The sequence below is a fragment of the Diabrotica virgifera genome, chromosome 8 (genome assembly GCF_917563875.1).
Source record: "Diabrotica virgifera virgifera chromosome 8, PGI_DIABVI_V3a".
Classification (NCBI taxonomy): domain Eukaryota; kingdom Metazoa; phylum Arthropoda; class Insecta; order Coleoptera; family Chrysomelidae; genus Diabrotica; species Diabrotica virgifera.
This window is the reverse complement of record NC_065450.1, coordinates 68,542,608-68,562,345: the sequence shown is the minus strand read 5'-3', so window position 1 is coordinate 68,562,345 and position 19,738 is coordinate 68,542,608. Positions and strand designations below refer to the sequence as shown.

At 34.0% G+C, this 19,738-nt stretch overlaps 1 protein-coding gene across 4 annotated transcripts in view; it reads left to right on the top strand.

Annotated features, from left to right (window-relative positions):
• The window catches only part of LOC114336287 (tight junction protein ZO-2), a 390,572-nt gene that overhangs the window by 346,074 nt on the left and 24,760 nt on the right, over nucleotides 1–19,738 (top strand). For 2 of the 4 annotated variants that reach the window (XM_050657746.1, XM_050657747.1), the window contains exons 20-22: nucleotides 8,398–8,688; nucleotides 17,870–18,066; nucleotides 18,191–18,232. In XM_050657746.1, the coding sequence (XP_050513703.1) occupies nucleotides 8,398–8,688; nucleotides 17,870–18,066; nucleotides 18,191–18,232 (530 nt within the window). Of the gene's footprint in view, nucleotides 1–546; nucleotides 602–8,397; nucleotides 8,689–17,869; nucleotides 18,067–18,190; nucleotides 18,233–19,738 lie in introns of those variants that run through there. The other 2 variants (XM_050657748.1, XM_050657749.1) reach the window with 2 other exon arrangements.

The window sequence follows — 19,738 nt, the reverse complement described above, 5'->3', positions numbered from 1 at the left end:
GACAAATCCAAAGACACAAAAATTATTATAATATATATTTACTAAAAACACTAATATACTTTTTCCACGCCTTTTTTGGACTGATATATCTCTGTGCGCATGCGCGCAGAATAATAAAAATTCACTCTCTATCGCGCCTAAAGAAGTATAACTTCAAAAAGGGTCAGACTCACTATCGGCTAATTCGAAGTTTCCAGAATGACAGGACCCGCTTGGGAGCGTCACAATAATAACAGCTCACATTTTTAAAATAATTTTTTTTAAAACGATTCTCGAAATCTCGTAAACTTTTCTCGGTAAAGTAAAACCCACAGTTTTCTTTTGTACAATTTATGGAAATAAAAGTTAAAAGTGAGAACATAATTGTTGTTAGGTCACCAGAACTTTTCCAGAGAATTTTATATGTATACCTAATACGTTTTGCTTGGTATATATTTTTTGCAAGTATGTACACTGGTTGCCTTTTCTGTGTTTGTTTGTTTATTGAAATTGTTTATACTGTGACTTATATTTGTTGTTACTTATACTACAATATTTTCTGCACAGGATAAGCTACTGTAAACTGGATCTGTAGATAAAATTAGTAAATTACGTAAATGTGGTATGTTATGTTTTTGTGTTATGCTTGGTTTGATATACCTAATCATTGTAATTTTTGATTTTTTTATGAGTGTAGCTCTAAAAATAAAGCAAAATTTCCATAAAGTAATTTTATTGTAATGCTTTCATTAAAATTTCGTTTGCATTGCTGTAATTGACCTCATTGTATTCTTTTCGAAATTATTTGCATCTTCTATGATTGGGCTTTAGTTTGACATGGGTAAATATAAAATTAAGATGCTTTTAAAATGTCAACTCAACCTATTAGTAAAATTAACACAAATTAATTAATAGTTAAATTTTGTTACGAATATTATTTCTATTGATCTATCTTTATGTCCCACTATACCATTTCCCCCTTTTCATTATTTAGAAAATTGTTTAGTGGATGACATAAATACAACAAATCTATAATCCATCAACATCAACGTATTTAAAAGTCACTATGCAACTACAAAACTACAGAACTACAAAAGTCCAGATCTTTTAAACACCCAGAAGATACCAAATCCATGGACCATAAATAAACATATATGTTATAAAAACCGTGAAAAATAAATGAGCTTATGGAAAATAAGGAAACTCTGCTGATCTTCTAAAAAATGCTACACCAAGAGTTGTTAATCTGCTAACAGCACTTTTTAACAGATTTTTAAACGGAGAAAATATGCCTGAAAGCTGGAAATAAGGATGGGTTACAACGATCCACAAAAAAGCGAATAAGGAAAACTGCAAGAACTCCGCTGTATCTCAGTTTTCAGCACTCTCAGTAGATTGTATACTGGAACAGCATGGAACAGCAAGCAGGATTTGAAGTTGGATGATCTTTCATCGACCATATATTATGTAAACTTTAAACCCAACTAAATGAAAAAAGAATGGGTGAAGATCACCGACTCATTAATTATTTGTGAACTCAACGAAATATTATGATACAATACTCCTATCTAGACTGCAGTAAATACTAGAGTCCATCTATTAACATTGCACTTATCATAACAATAGAACGATTTTACAGCGATCTTCGACCAAAAATAAAGATTAACAACTAAGGCAAGGCTGTAGTCTACCTTGAACACTCTTCAAAATCTACCTGAATGAGGCTACCTTCATTCTCTGATCAAAAACTCACAGAACCCAAAACAGTATAGAACAGTATTTTAAAAAGCGTTGTACATTATGAGTGGAAACCGGGCAACTCACTAAGAGAAGTTAACACAAAAAGTCCTTGTTCTGAAATGGATTTTTAGAGCAGATCAGAAGGTATATTTAGCGTGATCCACGTAAAAAATGAAAAACTACGACAAATCATGGACAAAACATCCACCATCATAGAACAAATACAGCAAAAGCAGCTTATTTGATACAGACACGTACAGGGGATGACATACCATCACCCACCGAAACATCCACCATCATAGAACAAATACAGCAAAAGCAGCTTATTTGGTACAGACACGTACAGGGGATGACATACCATCACCCACCGAAATTGATATAGAATTGGATACCATCTGAGCGAAAAAACGGGGAAGAGTCCAAAAGGCAATGTCATAAAGAGATCTATAACCAGGAGACGTGAGCCGATAGACATTAATGTATATTGCTGTTTAAGGATTTTTACACAGTCGTTGAATTTTTGTTTTTCCTGTCTTCTAGCATTTTCTTCTTTGCTTTATTTCTATTTCCTGTCTGCCCTTGTTCCTCTTGAGGTGCCTTGATTTTTGAGATCCGTGACGAATGTTGGCGATCATCATGACAATCTTTATTTTGTTTGCAGCAGCGCGTAAAAGCTGCACAGATGTGTTGTTCTTCTTCCTCCTGGATCTCGCTTTTCAAATATTTTTCCTTACAAAATGACTTGTAGGAGGACATTATCTGGGTTCATTTTGCATAGTGTGTACGAAGGATTGTAGCAACACCATAAAAAAGACAGTGAAGAAATAGCATCGCAGTGTTCTTACTTTTGTAATAAGAGAGAAGTTATGACTCTTGAAGAAGGCAAGGTTTTTTATGGTTATGTTGAGTCCATATTTTGTTTATAGAGACCTTTTTGCTCAGACCATCTGTATTAAATTACTCGTCATAATTCTCTTCTCGGTCTTTCAAATCGTATTTATTTGAAAAGTCTTACATGATTCCCTATTGTACAGAAAAATTGGCTCTGGATATTTTTGCTCAACAGTAAAGATTATTTTATAGTATACAATGTAGTTTTATAATACCTTCTATAATATTGTAAATATACTGTCCATTTTGATTCTCATCTCTTTTCTGGTATAAGTAAATATCTTGCATGTTACAATTTGTTAACAATTTAGTGTTTGCTTGTTTTAAAAATTGATTATGTGCATTCTTAGACTCTAAAACTAATAACATCTGCTCATTATCTGTTTTGTATATTGTTTATGAACTATGTTTTTTAACCACTTACACTTTTTTAATTATACAAAAATGTTAATAGTGTGTAAATACAATACAAATCGAAGTTTTATTTCCGAAGAAATAAAACCTCTAATGAGACAAGTTTCTGGTTACGTCTATTCATGGTTTCTGTTACTTACAAAGTGAATGATAAATAAAAGAAGACACGGAGAGGTCTAAATAGTGCACCTCACTACCTGTCTATTCATCATGGCCAAACTCTAACGAAAACCTTGTCCCGATACTCAATAAGAAGGAAAACTAATACAAAATAACTCGCTGCAAAACGAAATCAAGAGAGTTATTTTGTTGTAATTCGGTATTAAGAGGCTGGATTTGTTTTAGTTTGTTCAGAGGTAGTCATATATACACCCTAAGGGCGTTTATGACACTCTCTGAACGAACTGAAATATAAGACGTCTCTTGATTTGGTTTTGCTGCGAATTATTTTGTATAAATTAAATTTATAAAGCAAAGATAACTTTAACTCTATTAACACTTTGGTTACCAATGATACTGTAATGATTCTGCGTTGTGGTACCATATGTACGAGAGGTGAATCAAATATGAACCGACCTTTGCTAATAACTTTTTATTGAATTATAATTACAAAAATTAAACAATACTTCATTTTTCTATATACATTCCTTCCTTCTGTATGCATTTTTCCCAGCGGCTAGGAAGTTTCTGAATTCCATTTTAATAAAAATAATGAAGGCGGGTATCTAACCAATTGCTCAGGAAGTGCTCCACTTGATTATCATCATCAAACCGCGCTCCGCCTAATGCATCTTTTAATGAACCGAACATGTTGTAATCACATGGTGAATTATCAGGACTATATACAAGATGTTAAACGAGAGTCCAATGCGTTACCACTATTTTTTCTTGTGTTTGGAGGGCAGCTGTATGCGGCTGGGCGTTGTCATGCAAGAGCAACACATCTCGTATAGGACGTCCCCCTTTTTGGGACCTATAGGCAGCTCGAACACGGTCCAAAAGACTGCAGTAATAGGCGTCATTAACGGTTCGTCTCTCATGAAGAAAATCCAGCAACAAAACGCCACGATAATCCAAAAACATTGTCGCAATAAGGTCACAAATGGCGTCAATATTTTTCTGAGACGTGCTTGTCTTTGAACGTCGTTGATGACTTTTGTTTTGCACTGCATCCTGTCCTTCACGAACTTGTCTATGCCAAAATTTTACTTATGTACTGGACAGTGTTGATTTCCCATATGAATTTTTTAATCTTCGTCAAATTTCAGCGGGACCAACATTTTCTGTTGCGAAGAATTTGATAACAATGCGTTGTGCAACCGAACATGGCCTTACCCTCCCGGTCATCGCAACAATAACTGACTGCACGTCATTAGAGAACAGGCGGTAGCGCGCAGTCATACATTAGACTATAACCTCCCATCACAGAACTAATTTAGACCATATCGCCAGCTAATGCTAAGCGGAGACGTAAAGGTCGGTTTATATTTGATTCACCCACGTATCACCGGTGATCAACCTTCTTGGTTTATTTCTAGACCATGTGTATCACCGGTGATACCATGCAGAGTATAGTTTAAATGGCCATTAATATCGTTGGTATTAATATCGATGGGATGTAATTGAACATAATAGCATGTCGGACAATTGGGCATCAGGGGTGATTCATCTTAGTCAAGTTGCAAAAGTAATAAGAAAATAGCAAGATTTGACGACTATTATTTAAAACAATCACGCATTGTTTGCTGAATATTTTATTATAAACAGTTACCGAAAAAAAAGAAGAAATTTTAACAGATAAAAAATAATATCTTAGTGTCTTTTTTGAAAACATTCCAAACATAGCGGCGGAGCATTTGGGCAACTATTTAATCCATGCTGTGAGGCCGCCCTGGTATGAGGCGGCCCTGGTTTCTTTGTGGATTCCTGTTTAAAAATGTCCCCTTTAACCAAATCAGAAGGGTACCAGGCGAAAAATACGAAAACGTAGACTCTTCTGGTTCATTCATATACCATGTGAATCTCCGGTGATCACAAGCAAATCCCGCCTAAAAGTTATTCCGGTATGATATAGTCGTCCAGAGCGACACCTTTGAATCGGAGAATAAATTTATAACCGCAGTGTGCTTGGTACCAGAAAGAAGTTTCTGCAAATTTATATAACAGCGACTGAAGCTGATGTATCACCGGTGATTCATATGGGAGCCAAAGTGTTAATTCAAAGATTGTTTCGATCGAAAGAGTCAGGTTGTTTTTTAAAGGTCCGTGTAGTGAAGAATGTTGTCCCTCGCTGTATGAAAACATGCATTTTTAGAAAACTTCTTTAATTAATTTTTATTTAAGATTTTAAATTTTTATTTAATAACATTTACGATTAGTATGTAATAAGTGTAGGAAAACGTTGTTTTTGATGTTTATCTTAATTAAGAAGCTTTCGTTATAAATGTTTCAGCTTACCTTTGGCCACAAAAGCCAAAGCAAATATAGATTTAGATATAAAATAGGCACTAAAAATTCTCAGCTAGATACACAAAAAGTTAACTTAGTAAAATCTGTATTTTGACTATGCTAAAATCCACGTTTCATTCGTCAAATCCTTTTTTCTGATAAAGCAAACTTATGTTTATAAGGCCTCTATTCGCATTTAAAAGAATAATAAGATGGATAACGTCACTAGTTACCTACAGTATGTCCCTGTAAGTTGTATCCATATGAAATACTTTTTTAGTATTAATTTTACGAAAAAAGTTATTCTTTATACAAAGTTCTGCATGGTCCAAAACCCACGATTCAACCATCAGATATCAAATTTTATGAATGTGATACGAGGTATGTCAAAAAGTTTGAATTTCACTCAAGAGTGTAGCTTTATTTTTCACAATATTGAAAATTGCTATTATGAAAAGTGTTTCATAATATAAATCTCTCATTTGTTTGGAATTAAAAACTATATTCCAATATGCAATTACATCCTTCTAATTGAAAACATTTTTTTTTTGAAAAATTATGGATAACTAACATTATTTTCAGTTATTTCAATTCTGATAACTCTTTTATTATTAATTTCACGAAAAAAAGTGATTCTTAATAAAAAGTGCTGGATGGTCTAAAACCTAAAATACAACCATCTTATATCAAATTTTATCAATTTTATACGAGGTATGCCAAAAAAGATAAATTTAGATCAAAAGTAAAGTACCTTTATAGTTCAGAATATTTCAATTAGAAGGATGTAATTACATACTGAAACATAGTTTTTAACTCTAAATAACTTTTCATAATAACAATTTTCGATATTCTGAAAAATAAACATATTTTACTCTTTAGCAAATTCATATTTTTTGACACACCTTGTATAAAATTGATAAAATTTGACATAAGATGGTTGTATTTTAGGTTTTAGACCATGCAGAACTTTTTATTAAGAATCACTTTTTTTCGTACATTAAAATTAAAATTAAAAATTAAATTAAAAATTAAAATTAAAAATAAAAGAGTTATCTGAATTGAAATAACTGAAAATAATGTTAGTTATCCATAATTTTTCAAAAAAAAAATTTTTCAATTAGAAGGGTGTAATTGGATACTAGAATATAGTTTTTAATTCCAAACAATTTTTCATAATAGCAATTTTCAATATTGTGAAAAATAAAGCTACTTTACTCTTGAATAAAATTCAAACTTTTTGACATACCTTGTATAATATTCAAAAAATTTGATATTTGATGGTTAAATCTTAGGTTTTGGACCATGCAGAGCTTTTTATGAAGAATAACTTTTTTAGTAAAATTAATAATAAAAAAGTTTTCCATATGGATACAACTTACAGGGACATACTGTATATACCAAAAAATTGCTCATTTGCGTGTTTTCCGACAGCACGCCAGTTTCTGCTACGCCGCTTGAAAACAAGTCAGGTGGTTTGGCAGTCTTTGCTGGGCAATCATTCAGTACACATTGGACGCGCGATCGATTTAAACGTAGATACAGACCTGTTTATTTCTGGCGTGTATTGACGTCGAGAAATCTCTCAAATGAATATTGACTGAAAACTTGGCTTGAAAACAAGCAGCGTGCACGCAACTTGAAAACACGCAAATGTGCATCGAACCTAAGTTTGGAAACGCTTGAACCTGCGTAAGCCTGTCAAGCCGAGAATTTATTGCGCCTACTTTATAAAGCTAACGTATCATGTTCATGTCTGTATTGACGTACCTACAGTGGTTACAAATGCTAAAAACGTGGTCATGGGGTAAGAAAAGGTCCCTATCTAGGGATTTTTATGTTTTTAGTTGTTTTTTCATACTATCATAGAGTTGTAATACGCAGATATAAGGATCAGACCGGATGTATTCTTATTCATAGCTAGGGACAAGTGAGCCATGTCAGACGTTATTTTGGCTGACAGTGAAAGTGGAAAAGAATACGTACATTGAAAACGCTGTAAAACGTGTTGTAGTTTATCAATTTTATCGCTGTAAAGCAGATTCTTCTTTTTTAAGTATGTATTAATGTAAGATACCAGTTGACGTAAGATGTGATAACAATACGTGTATAACATTTGTTAATGAATAAACAGTAAAAATATACTTAGACCAGGGCGCATCTGTAAAAATATTAGTACGTTTGGATGTTGAGAGGTGACTCATATTTTTGCAGAAATTGCTTAGAAAAAGCTCATATAATAATAATTGAGTTATCCTCCCATTCAAAAAGGTCCAGAACATTGTTTAAATAATCAAAATGTCAAAAAATGAAGCAAAAATTCGAGTTTTTTAACTCGACCTTAACCCGGGAGCAGTCGCGCTCACTTCTGTCACGTAAGCAGTCGCGCGATTAGATTAAATCTAACAATACGAATTTAAATACGAATTTAAAACAAATTTCAATTTTATAATATTTTTATTTACTTATGTTAAAAATGTATATTTATATTTCTAACAATTTTAAAGCTAATTATTGATTCTCACCAAAGCCATATATTCCACAAAAAAAATATCTACGCGTTACTACAACCTTCCTCGAGGCACTTACCAGTGGAAAGTTATGTTGCAAAATTTTTCATCAAGTAATCACGGAAAAGAATAAAATGTTAGATTGTTCCAACGGCGCGACTGCTCCCGAGTTAAATCACCAAATTTGGAAAAAATATGGCGTCTTGATTAATATTTTCAATTTCTTTCCGCCATGTTGGATCCGCGATTTTGTTTTTCAAAAAAAAAATAATAGATTCATAATCAGCGATGCCAAAAACCCTTGAGTAAGTAATTTTGAAGTATATGAACAATATGCGCTTTTAAAGGTTCATGATCACGTTTTTGGCATTTGGAACCACAGTGCAAACCAACTGTAACCATTTTTTTGTTCTTCAAGGGGTATGGTGGAGCGGCCGGCTTTTTACGGATCGCAGCCTAACATAGCTCAAAAACTAAACACATCCACCTCATCTGCTACTAACTCACCCAAAATAACGCCCAAACTAACAAAAACCCAATCGTTTAAACACCAGAAGAGCGAGGGCTTCACACCGAAACTGTTTCGGAAATTGTCGTTTACGAGGAAGAGCCGGGAGAGTACGCCGAAAATGAGTAAAAAATTTTCGCTACAACCGCCCGAGAGTATCGACGAGAATCGAATTTTACAAGATATCAACAGAAACGCTAGGTTAGAATCAGACTTTTTGGGGTTTCGAGTTACGAGAATGTTATGACAGCTCTTTATAAAAAATGTTCAATTGTTAAATTCGATTTAGTATGAAGATTTAGTCTCGAAATTACAATCATTTCATATTATTGCGCAAACTCGGGATCTTAATTAATAACGGCGTAAATTGTTATAAATAAATCTAAAATCAAATGGGTATGTATATAGAGAGAGAAAAAGATTTTGTGAAAAGGCACTTCATAAATCTTTCTCAGGTGTTAAGATCTCTTATCAGTGGCACGTACGACATAATAATAATTGTAAAAACGGTGAAAAATAAGAAGCTGGTATTGATTGATAATGTATCAAATTAGTAAAGCCAAAATTTTAAAACAAAGTTATAGCTGTTATAACATTTTCAAAAACTCAACTTTCAAATTAAAAAAAAAACGGTAAAAATCTGTATTGGTTTATTTAGTTCATAAAGCGATTTATTTTGACTAGTCCTTTCCTTTCTGACAACACAATTTTTTGTTATGATATTCCTTCTAAAACAGAATTAAATCATTATTATTTATTGAAATGATTTGGCAAGGAATGCTTTGGCAATAGGAGACGTGGATCTGGTTTAATTTTTCTAGAATTGAGACATCCGTGTGGCGAGCATCCATGGAATCCAAAGCGGTCGTCTCCATGTCCATATTTAAAAAGCGTCTATGCGTCTTATAATATAGAATTATACGCAGGCTATCGCCAGCAGCGTCATTTGAAATTTTGATAGGGGGGGGCCAAGTATTATATAATATACAACACATTATATATGTATGCAAACATAATACAAAATTGATCTATTTTTTGTAAATTTCAGTCATTTTCATGCCCCCCTGACCTCCCTATCAAATGACGCCCCTGGGCTATCCAGAATATACGTTACGTTTTGGAATAGAAAAAACAAGTACAAGAAAAATATTTTATTATATATGTTACCGCTAAAACCCGATTTTAGTTAAACCCCGAATTTACTAGGAAAAACTAGTTTTAACTATGCGCCTTAGACAATTCTAGTTTTAACTAGTCAAAACTAGATTTGACTGCTAAATTCAGTTAAAACTAAAAATCCCGAACACATTTCATTTAGAATAGTTTATACTAGTTTTTACTGGAATAACTAGCGAATACCAGTTAAAATCGTTGCGAGAACAGACAAATAATACGTTTTGACTTGTTCGGGATCGGGTTAGTGACGAAGACGGCTGGTTGGTAACAAACTAGTGTGTGCAACTGTTGATTTTTCCGTATCGTTTTTATTGGTTATATTACACTACTGTGTATTATTCACCGTGAGTGATAATGTCGAAGATCAGGTTTAGCGTAGAGATATAAGAACGTTGAAATAACGTTTTTTGGATAAGATTTTACAGAGGGAACAGAGAAGGAAGAAAGAAAGTCACTACAATGTTGCGACCAAAAGCATGTATAATAAATGAATGGCCGAAGTACAAGATGCGGAATAATTGTCTGCCAAGTAAACTCCAAAACGATTTAGATGTGTTGAAGTTGGCGAGATAAAAAAGTTGGCTTCTAGAACTGAACCCATCAAATATTAATGTACCTGCTGAAGACATTTTTGACATAATTGAAGCAGCCCACGTTGCTATGGGTCATGGAGGTTGAGATAGATGGTAGACTGAGACCGCCAAAAAATACGCAAATATGATAATTGATATGTTCAATAATTTTATATCAATGTACAAACCTGCTAACGGACGAAGAGTAAAGCGAAGAATGGTCTTGTGTCGAAACCTATATAGCATTCAGAAATGAATAGTCACTGTTAGGTAGATTTGATGGATATGCAATCACAAGAGGATCACGGCTATAAGTTTAATATAGTTTATCAAGACAATTTAACAAAATTTGTTTTAGTGTGACCATAACAAAGCAAGAGGGCGGCAGAAGTTGCTTATCAATTAACGGATATATTATTGACTTTTGGCGCACCATGCATTTTACATTCCAATAATGGCCGTGAGTTCGTTAATGCAGTTATAAATGAGGTAATGTCGTACTGGCCTAAGGCAAAATTAGTTCATGGAAAACCAAGGCACAGCAAGAGGGTTCAGTCGAGCGAGCTAACCAAGTCGAGAAAATGTTAGAGCCTGGATGCAAGACAATAGCACAACAACGTGGTCAAAAGGACTGGCATTTTTTACGTTTATGATTTTATCTAGTATTTTACGTTTTAGAACAATTATTCGCAAACAACCGCGGTAGCAAATTATTTACTGATTTTTATTTGAATGCAAAATTTAATACTTTCAAAAAAGCATTAGAAGATGAAGTAGCAGGCATAAAAATAAATGGCCTATCCATATGTGACATTAGATACGCCGATGACACAATACTAATAGCAGAAACTATTACAGATCTACAAAGAATTTTAGATAAGGTTGTTGCAACAAGTGAAGAATTTGGTCTGTCACTAAACATAAAGAAAACAAAATTCATGGTTATATCAAAGAAACATATTAGAAACATCAATCTGCACGTAAATAATAAGACGATAGAACGAGTTCAGAATTATAACTATTTAGGGACAAACATTAGTGAAACAAACGATTATACCAAAGAAATCCGAATTAGAATAGAAAAGGCTAGAAGTGCATTCACTAATATGAAACAAATATTATTTAGTAGAGACCTTAGCCTAAATCTTAGAAAGCGACTACTAAAATGTTATATATTTTCTGTTCTTTTGTATGGTATGGAGACATGGACTATGACAATAAACAATGCCTCAATAGATTGGAAGCATTTGAGATGTGGACGTATCGAAGAATGCTGAGAATCTCCTGGATAGATAGAATAACCAATGAGGAAGTACTAAGGAGAATACATAACAGCAGGGAGATACTGGATTCCATCAAAATAAGAAAACTTCAATATTTGGGGCAGATAACACGTGGTGACAGATATGAACTCCTAAAATTAATTATGCAGGGAAAGATTCAAGGAAGGCGCAGCATAGGTAGAAGAAAAATGTCCTGGCTGAGAAATCTCAGAGAATGGTTTGGATGCAGCTCAACTGAACTCTTTCGAGCTGTAGTGTCAAAAGTGAGAATAGCAATGATGATTGCCAACCTTCGTCGCGGAGATGGCACGTAAAGAACAAGATTTGAATCCTGAAATTACTGGAAAGTTTAGTAAAAACTAGTTTTGACTGAATTATCTTTAGTGTCAACTAGAATTAACTGAAAATATTTGATAGTTCTAGTTGTCGCTAGTTAAAACTAGAGTTGTCTAAAGCCCATAGTTAAAACTAGTTTTTCCTAGTAAATTCGGGTTTTTACGGTAACATACATTTGAAAGAGACACTCAAATGCTATTTTTCTACATAATCTCCCAACAAATTCAGGCACTTCTAGCGGTGAACTAGCTTTGAAATACCATTGTAATACAATTCTGCCGCCTGAGACTTCAACAAGGTGTTCAACGCCGTCCCGTAGCTCCGTATCGTCATCAAAGCGCTGCGTTGCAAGCCAGGTCTTCATTGGTCGAAACAGGTGGTAGTCGCTAGGTGTAAGATCCGGACTATATGGTTTATGATGAGGAAAACCTCCCACTTGAATTGAAGAGACAAGTTCATCAGTCACAATGCTTGGCCGTCCACTTCGTTCTTCATTGTGCACATTGGTTCGGCCATTTTTTAATTTAATGCACCATTGATATACTCCACCTTCACTACATTGTTCACATAAACAGCACAAATTTCGCGATAAATTTTAATTGGTTCAAGAGACAGTGACTTCGCGCTAGCACGGCTAGACAGCTACTGAACGGAGGAGCGCCACGATGCTAAGATGGCTGCGCTAGCCCCGCCCCTAGCGGCTACCAGAGCTGTAAAAGATACTTTTTAAAAGTGTGTAGATACTTTTAAGATACTTGAGGCAAAAAGTATCTTAAGATACTAAGTATCTAAGATACTTTTTTGTGAAAGTATCTAAAGATACAAAATACCGGAAAAGTATTTAGAGTAAAAATATCTTAGATACTTTCAAGTATCTAAGATACTTTTGAGTATCTAAGATACTTTTAAGTATCTAAGATACTTTTAAGTATGTAAGATACTTTTATGTATCAAAGATACTTAGATGCTTTTCTAGTATCTAAGATACTTAGATACTTTTGTAGTAACTAAGATACTTTTAGGGTATAATATAAAGGTACTCGGTACTCTACTACTCTACAGTAGATTCTCGATACTTTTGTTTTAAAAACATCATTTTAACCCTTTAAATTATCATACAATTTTAGTTTAAGCCAGCAGGTACTTTGAAATGGTATACTTTGGGCTTTGGGGTAGATAAGAAATAAAAGAAGTTAAGTTATTACAAACTAATAACTATGTATTGAAAACAAAAATCAAACATTAAATTTTCAAAACAATATAAAATAAACATAAATTCGTGTGTTAAAAACAGCATAAGATGCATTATGCATTAAAAACAGAACATTCAACATAATTAAATTTTTAAACACAATAGGATAGGATATAAAAAATAGTAACATTTTGGTAGCTAATAACTAGTTAGTATAACCACTAGCTTTTAGTAAAACTAAATTTTCAAAAGTATGATCAGACAAGGCATGACGTCGGGGTGAATTAAAAAAAATTGCAAAAGAAAACATTCTTTCAACAGCTGCAGAAGAAGGTAATGGCGTATTGAACTTTTTAAATAATTGTTCTATAATATTATATTTTTTTAACATTTGTATGTTGGTTTCAGAATCGGCCAAATATTGTAATAGTTGCAGCTCAGCATGTCGTTTATAATCTAAATCAGTATAGCCAGTGTTTTCGTTTTGCGTTTGAAGATCGGAGTTAATATCAAATTCAAAGAAGTCGTTTTGCATTTTGTTACTTTTCATTACAGTAGTAATGTTATTTGTACTTACATCAAATTGTTTTAATTGTTCCTCATTTTCCTTCATAATTTTTATAGCTTCTGTAATTACCAAATTCTTAATTTCACTAAGGTCATTTTCGATATTCCTGATTCCTCGAAATGCAGTAAGCCAACGTGTTTTAAATAAAGGATTAGTAACTGCAGCAATTATTGCAGATTGGTTAGTCAACTTAAGAAGTTTTTCAAATCTGGAGTTTAAAGATACTGTCAGAGCGTTCAAAATAGGTTCCACATATTTAAACTTATTGGTTTTAAGCTTTTCAATTTTAACAAACAAGCTTACGATTGATGGTAGAAGGAAACCGTAGTACATATTTTGTTCGCCTTGAATAATGTCAAGTGCCAAAGCAAACGGTTTTAGTATTTGGCATAATTCTGCTAATTAATTTAGATCAGTATCTCTGAACCGATCTTGTTTTGCAAAATTTAATTTTTCTTATAGAGATTCCAGTTTTTCTTTAGACTTAAGAATCTGGTTCAGAGCATCGAACATGGACTTCCAACGAGTCACACCCGGGTAACTTAAAGTATGTCCTAATACTTTTTTATCACTTCAGCTGATTTAGGACGACCTGCTTTTTTCCATATATGATTACACCTAGCTATTGCTTGTTCATGTTTTGATCTAAGAGAACTGGTTCATCATCATCATTTGGCTCTACAACTCTATGTGAGTCTTGGCCGCGTTTACTATTTCCCTCCATTGTTGTCGGTCCTGAGCAGCTATTTCCCATTGCTGTACTCCCATTTTGCGTAGATCGCTGGCTACTGCGTCCTTCCATCTCTTTCTTGGGCGACCAACTGACCTTTTTCCAACGGGCCTTTCCCAGAATGTGGCGTTTAGAAGTCTTTCGTCACTTGATCTTAGTACGTGACCCGCCCATCGTATTCTGTTTGATTTAATGTAGCGTACTATGTTTTCATCTCCGTATATTGTCTGGAGTTCATCATTGTGTCTTCTTCTCCATTCTCCTGTTGTCTCTTCTCTGCAAGGCCCATAGATAGTCCGCAGTATCTTTCTTTCAAGTACCAGTAATTAGAGAGAACTAGTTAATTACAGAGAACTGGTTGAATTAATTATTTTCATAATATCAGTAGTTGTTATTAGGGCAAGTGTATGACTTGCACAACGTATGTGTTCAGATAAAGTAGGTATGATCATGATCAAATTATTGTCACTTAAATTATTTGGAAGGAGATAATTTTCGTTTTCAAATATGTCAGGAATATCCTCTTCATCCTCCAAAATATCTTCCTGATCTTCCTCAATGATGTCGATATCATCTTTTGGCACTTGTTGTTGATGTTCACCGTCGTCACCAGTGTAGTGTAAAACATTATTGATACCAAAAACACCAAATGCTTTGACAAAATTTGAGCCGTTGTCAGTAATTGTTGCTAACACTTTATTTGGATGTAGATTATAAGCAGTATGTATGTCTTCTAAAAGTTCAGCTTTACGGTCGTGTGTATGCGCTCCAGAAAATCTTCTACATGCTAGCGGTGCTGACTTTCGTAGAAGTTTGTCGTCAATCCAATGACATGTAACACCAAGAAAACTTCGGGTTTTGCATGACCAAATGTCAGCCGTCGTGCAGACGTAACGGATATCATGTAATGTTAATTTTAAGTTTTCTTTGTTCTCAGACACCATAGAGGAAATTTTTTTTACAGCTGTAGGCCTGGATATGATTTTTAAAGGAGTAATTCCATTAAAAAAATTTAAAAAGCTACGATTTTGTAACAACGACAAAGGTGACATGGTATCTACAATAAACTGAAGAAGTCTTCTGTTAAATTTATCCTCTGTAACATTTTCGGTCTTTGTAATCATTTGTCTAATGTTCATTTGCCTATCATTGATATTTTTAATTTCCAGTTTTTTCGTAAGTTTAGAACTTAAATAATCCTTATAAAATGTTGAATGTTTCGTTTTAAAATGTTTTAAGAAGTTACTAGTAGAACCTGAATTTCCCTTTAAATATTTATTATTAGGTAAACACATTCTACACTTAGCTATAATGTCTCTTGTCCCGTCAAGTTTTTCCAACATTTGTTGCGTAATTTCAAAATATTTCCCATCAAAGAGATTTGAGGTTGCTGCATTATGATGTGAGGATTGACTATTAGTTACAGAAACAGAACTAGTAAAACTACTAGCAGCAGTAGCACTAGTAGCAGCCGAGTTGTCTGAATCTGTATCCTGATTTTCATAGGTTTTTTCCGAAGATTTTGAAGGGGAGGCACCGCCAAAAATTTTCTGAACTTCTTTTTTATTGTTGTTTCAGGACTTTCAGGAACATATGTAGGGTCTTTTTCATCTTCACTTGGTGTAAAAGGGTCAGGTTCAGGTGATTCAGGTTCAGTAAATGTCTTGTCAACATCGACATTTAGTTCTTTATCATGACAATTCTCATATATATCCATCTGAAACAAAATTGTCAAGTTTTATGTGGCCCCGACCCTAATTTTGTTAGCACTACTATAATTATTTTTTGAATGATTTTACAAGGACCACGCTGCAATAACTACTTAAACTTCAAAAAATAAGATTTTTAACACCCTGTATCTCTTAAACTTCTAATTGTAGACCCCAAGTATTAGAGATTGCTTGAATCGGCTTAACGCAAAGAATCCAAAAAGATGAAAATATACATCAGGGGCAGGGTGTTCCATTTAAAAAAATATTAATTAGTTAATCCTGGAAATATGAAGCACCCTGCCTGTATAAAAGTAAATAATTTTAAAACGTGAAATTTAAAGTTGTCCGCAATTTTTATAAATAGGTTTTTTTTGTACAGTATCAGATATATCGAACTTTACTGCACCATTGGGAATTGGGACACCCTGTCAGAGCGCAAAAATATCATGATAGTTTATATAAATATAAATATCAAAATATCGGATATATTTGATATATATCGGATATATATCCAAATGTGATATTTATATATTTTCGAAAAAAGTTACAAAATGGAAAAAAAGCAGAAATAATAAGTTTATTCAAAAGTAAATATAAAAAAAACATGTAAAACTAAATAAAAAATTAAGTATGCTAGTAAAATGTGAAATGATATTACGCTAAAGCGAAAAAACAAATAATGCTAATAGATACATAAAAGATAAAAATAAGAAACAAAATTAACAAAAATATAACCTTTGAGGCCTTTGAAACAAAACCATAAATTCCTTCTTAAATAATTAATAAATTGATACACTCTTAAGTCTTCAATATAAATCAAAATAAAAACAGAAAAGCAATAATATTATAAAATAACTTAAAAACATTAATTCCCGTCAAACTTTATAAGTCTGAAATGTTGGAAAGGAAAGAGAATATTGATATATATCTTGATCTTGATATTTATTATAGATAAGTATCAAGATATTTATCAGATCAAGATATATATCAGTGGATATATATTTTTGCGCCCTGCACCCTGTAGATACAACCGTAATGTTAATTTTATAGTTTTATTTTGATTTCTTTGACCATAGGATTTTAGGTATTCTACTCTACATTGCAGGGATCAGGGATCATAATTTATTGAATAACTTCATTTTTTAAATTTAAACAAATAAACATTTTATTTAAATTTAAAATAGGTTATAAAAAGCAAAGAAAGGAACTTACCTTTTCTAGTGCACTAATATTTTTTCCTTTAGCGAGTACGAACGGCAAAGGCAAACTAACTTAACGCTGTAAAGGATAAACGGATAATGCTGCGGGCCGGCGGGCGGGATGCAAAGAACAATACACATCGTCTCTCCCGCTACGGCCGGCGCGACAGGTCGAAGCTTGTCGGATCATAAAAAGTATCTATTTCTCAGGTCCTGAGTAAGTATCTAAGATACTTTTTTGTATTTAAGATACTTTTTTGTATCTAAGATACTTTTAGTATCTAAAGATACTTTTAAAGATAAAAGATACTAGATACATTTAAGAAGTATCTAAAGTAAAAATAACTTTTAAATGAACCAAAAAGTATCTTAAATAAAAGTATCTAAGATACTTTTAGTATCTTAGATACTTTTTTTATCTTTTTAGTAAAGATATTTTCAGCTCTGGCGGCTACTGATCAAAACGTAATGAAATTTATGGATAGCCCTCATACAATAATTGCATTGTTAGTAAGCCAATAAAACATTTTTTTTGTAAATTTCATAAAACCAATACACATTTTTACTTATACCGTTGTGAATACAATGTATTTAGTATCCTGTTGAACCTTTAGGGACATGAGACCAAGCAAACGGGACGTCACTTCATCGATGGTGGGCCATAGTGGTGCTACACTCGTCAACGAATATTGGGGGGTAAGTCTCGAAGTACCCCCCGGTGCCATTCCCAAAGGCGAGGAACGGCTGATCTATTTCGTTATTTCTGATCCTAGATTATGTGAAAATGCTCCGCCATTAGACCTCGACAACGGTAAATTAAGCATGATTTTTGTCTTGTTTTCTATTGATTGATGTATAAATCCTTTCATATTGTTGTTTGGAAACCAGTGTACATTGTTTTTAGATATATTTTTAATAGTGTTTTTGTTTTGTAGGTGAAACTATGCTGTCTCCTTTGGTAATGTGTGGACCACAAGGTAAAATATTAAACATTTTTTATAAAATTTAGTTTGCTGTCATTACAATTTTATCATAATTTTGTTTGATTGTTTTTCGCCAAATTGGGCCGTTTTTCTGTGATTCGGTGACGAATCAACCCAATAATTCGGCATAGTAAAGCCAACCATTTTGCCAGGTAGTCGATGTAGATCACACCTTGTGAATCCTAGAAAACGGTGGCCAGCCATCATCTTTCCGATCGATAGGAAGTGGTTTTCTTCGGAACACGTTCGTCGGGTGAAATCCACTCTTTCGACAGTTTCGTGGATCCAGTGAATCCATGTTTACAAACTCGTTCGGTTTGCGCTTTAACAGCCTAAAACTGTGCTCTGAAGTGGTCGTACGGTTGCGCCTCTTGTCCAGAGTAAGCAAACGCGGCACCCATTGTCTCGACAGCTTTCTCATGGTAAAAATTTCATGCAGGATATGACGTCTTCTTTTTAGATGTCTAACGCTTCTGCTATCTCACGCACTTTCAATCGGCACGGCGGTCTGTCAATACGAAATCGTGGATTTTTTTTGTTGTTCTCCATGTTGGCTGAAAATCAGTAACTGCGTGTAAAGTGTGTGTGGTCCATCGTCTAGATAACAGAAGACATCTTGTCTGTCTTCCAGGATATTCAAGACGTTTATGGAATATGGTTTTTAAAGAAATTTCAGTAGAATAAGAAATGGTTTTCAAAAATGTGTTGTCTATTGGAAATTTTCTTTGGAAGCAACAGGCACACGCACACAGAAATAGCATTGTGAAATCTGTTGTTTTTCAGCATTTCTGTGAAGGGGTTTCCCTGTTGGGTATGTTGCCTATCCTACAGGATGTTTAAGACATTTTTGAAACAAAATGTGTATAGTAACACTTTTACATAAAAAAGTGCGGGGATCCTTTGAGTGTGTGTGTGTGTGTGTGTGTGTGTGTGTGTGTGTGTGTGTGTGTGTGTGTGTGTGTGTGTGTGTGTGTGTGTGTGTGTGTGTGTGTGTGTGTGTGTGTGTGTGTGTGTGTGTGTGTGTGTGTGTGTGTGTGTGTGTGTGTGTGTGTGTGTGTGTGTGTGTGTGTGTGTGTGTGTGTGTGTGTGTGTGTGTGTGTGTGTGTGTGTGTGTGTGTGTGTGTGTGTGTGTGTGTGTGTGTGTGTGTGTGTGTGTGTGTGTGTGTGTGTGTGTGTGTGTGTGTGTGTGTGTGTGTGTGTGTGTGTGTGTGTGTGTGTGTGTGTGTGTGTGTGTGTGTGTGTGTGTGTGTGTGTGTGTGTGTGTGTGTGTGTGTGTGTGTGTGTGTGTGTGTGTGTGTGTGTGTGTGTGTGTGTGTGTGTGTGTGTGTGTGTGTGTGTGTGTGTGTGTGTGTGTGTGTGTGTGTGTGTGTGTGTGTGTGTGTGTGTGTGTGTGTGTGTGTGTGTGTGTGTGTGTGTGTGTGTGTGTGTGTGTGTGTGTGTGTGTGTGTGTGTGTGTGTGTGTGTGTGTGTGTGTGTGTGTGTGTGTGTGTGTGTGTGTGT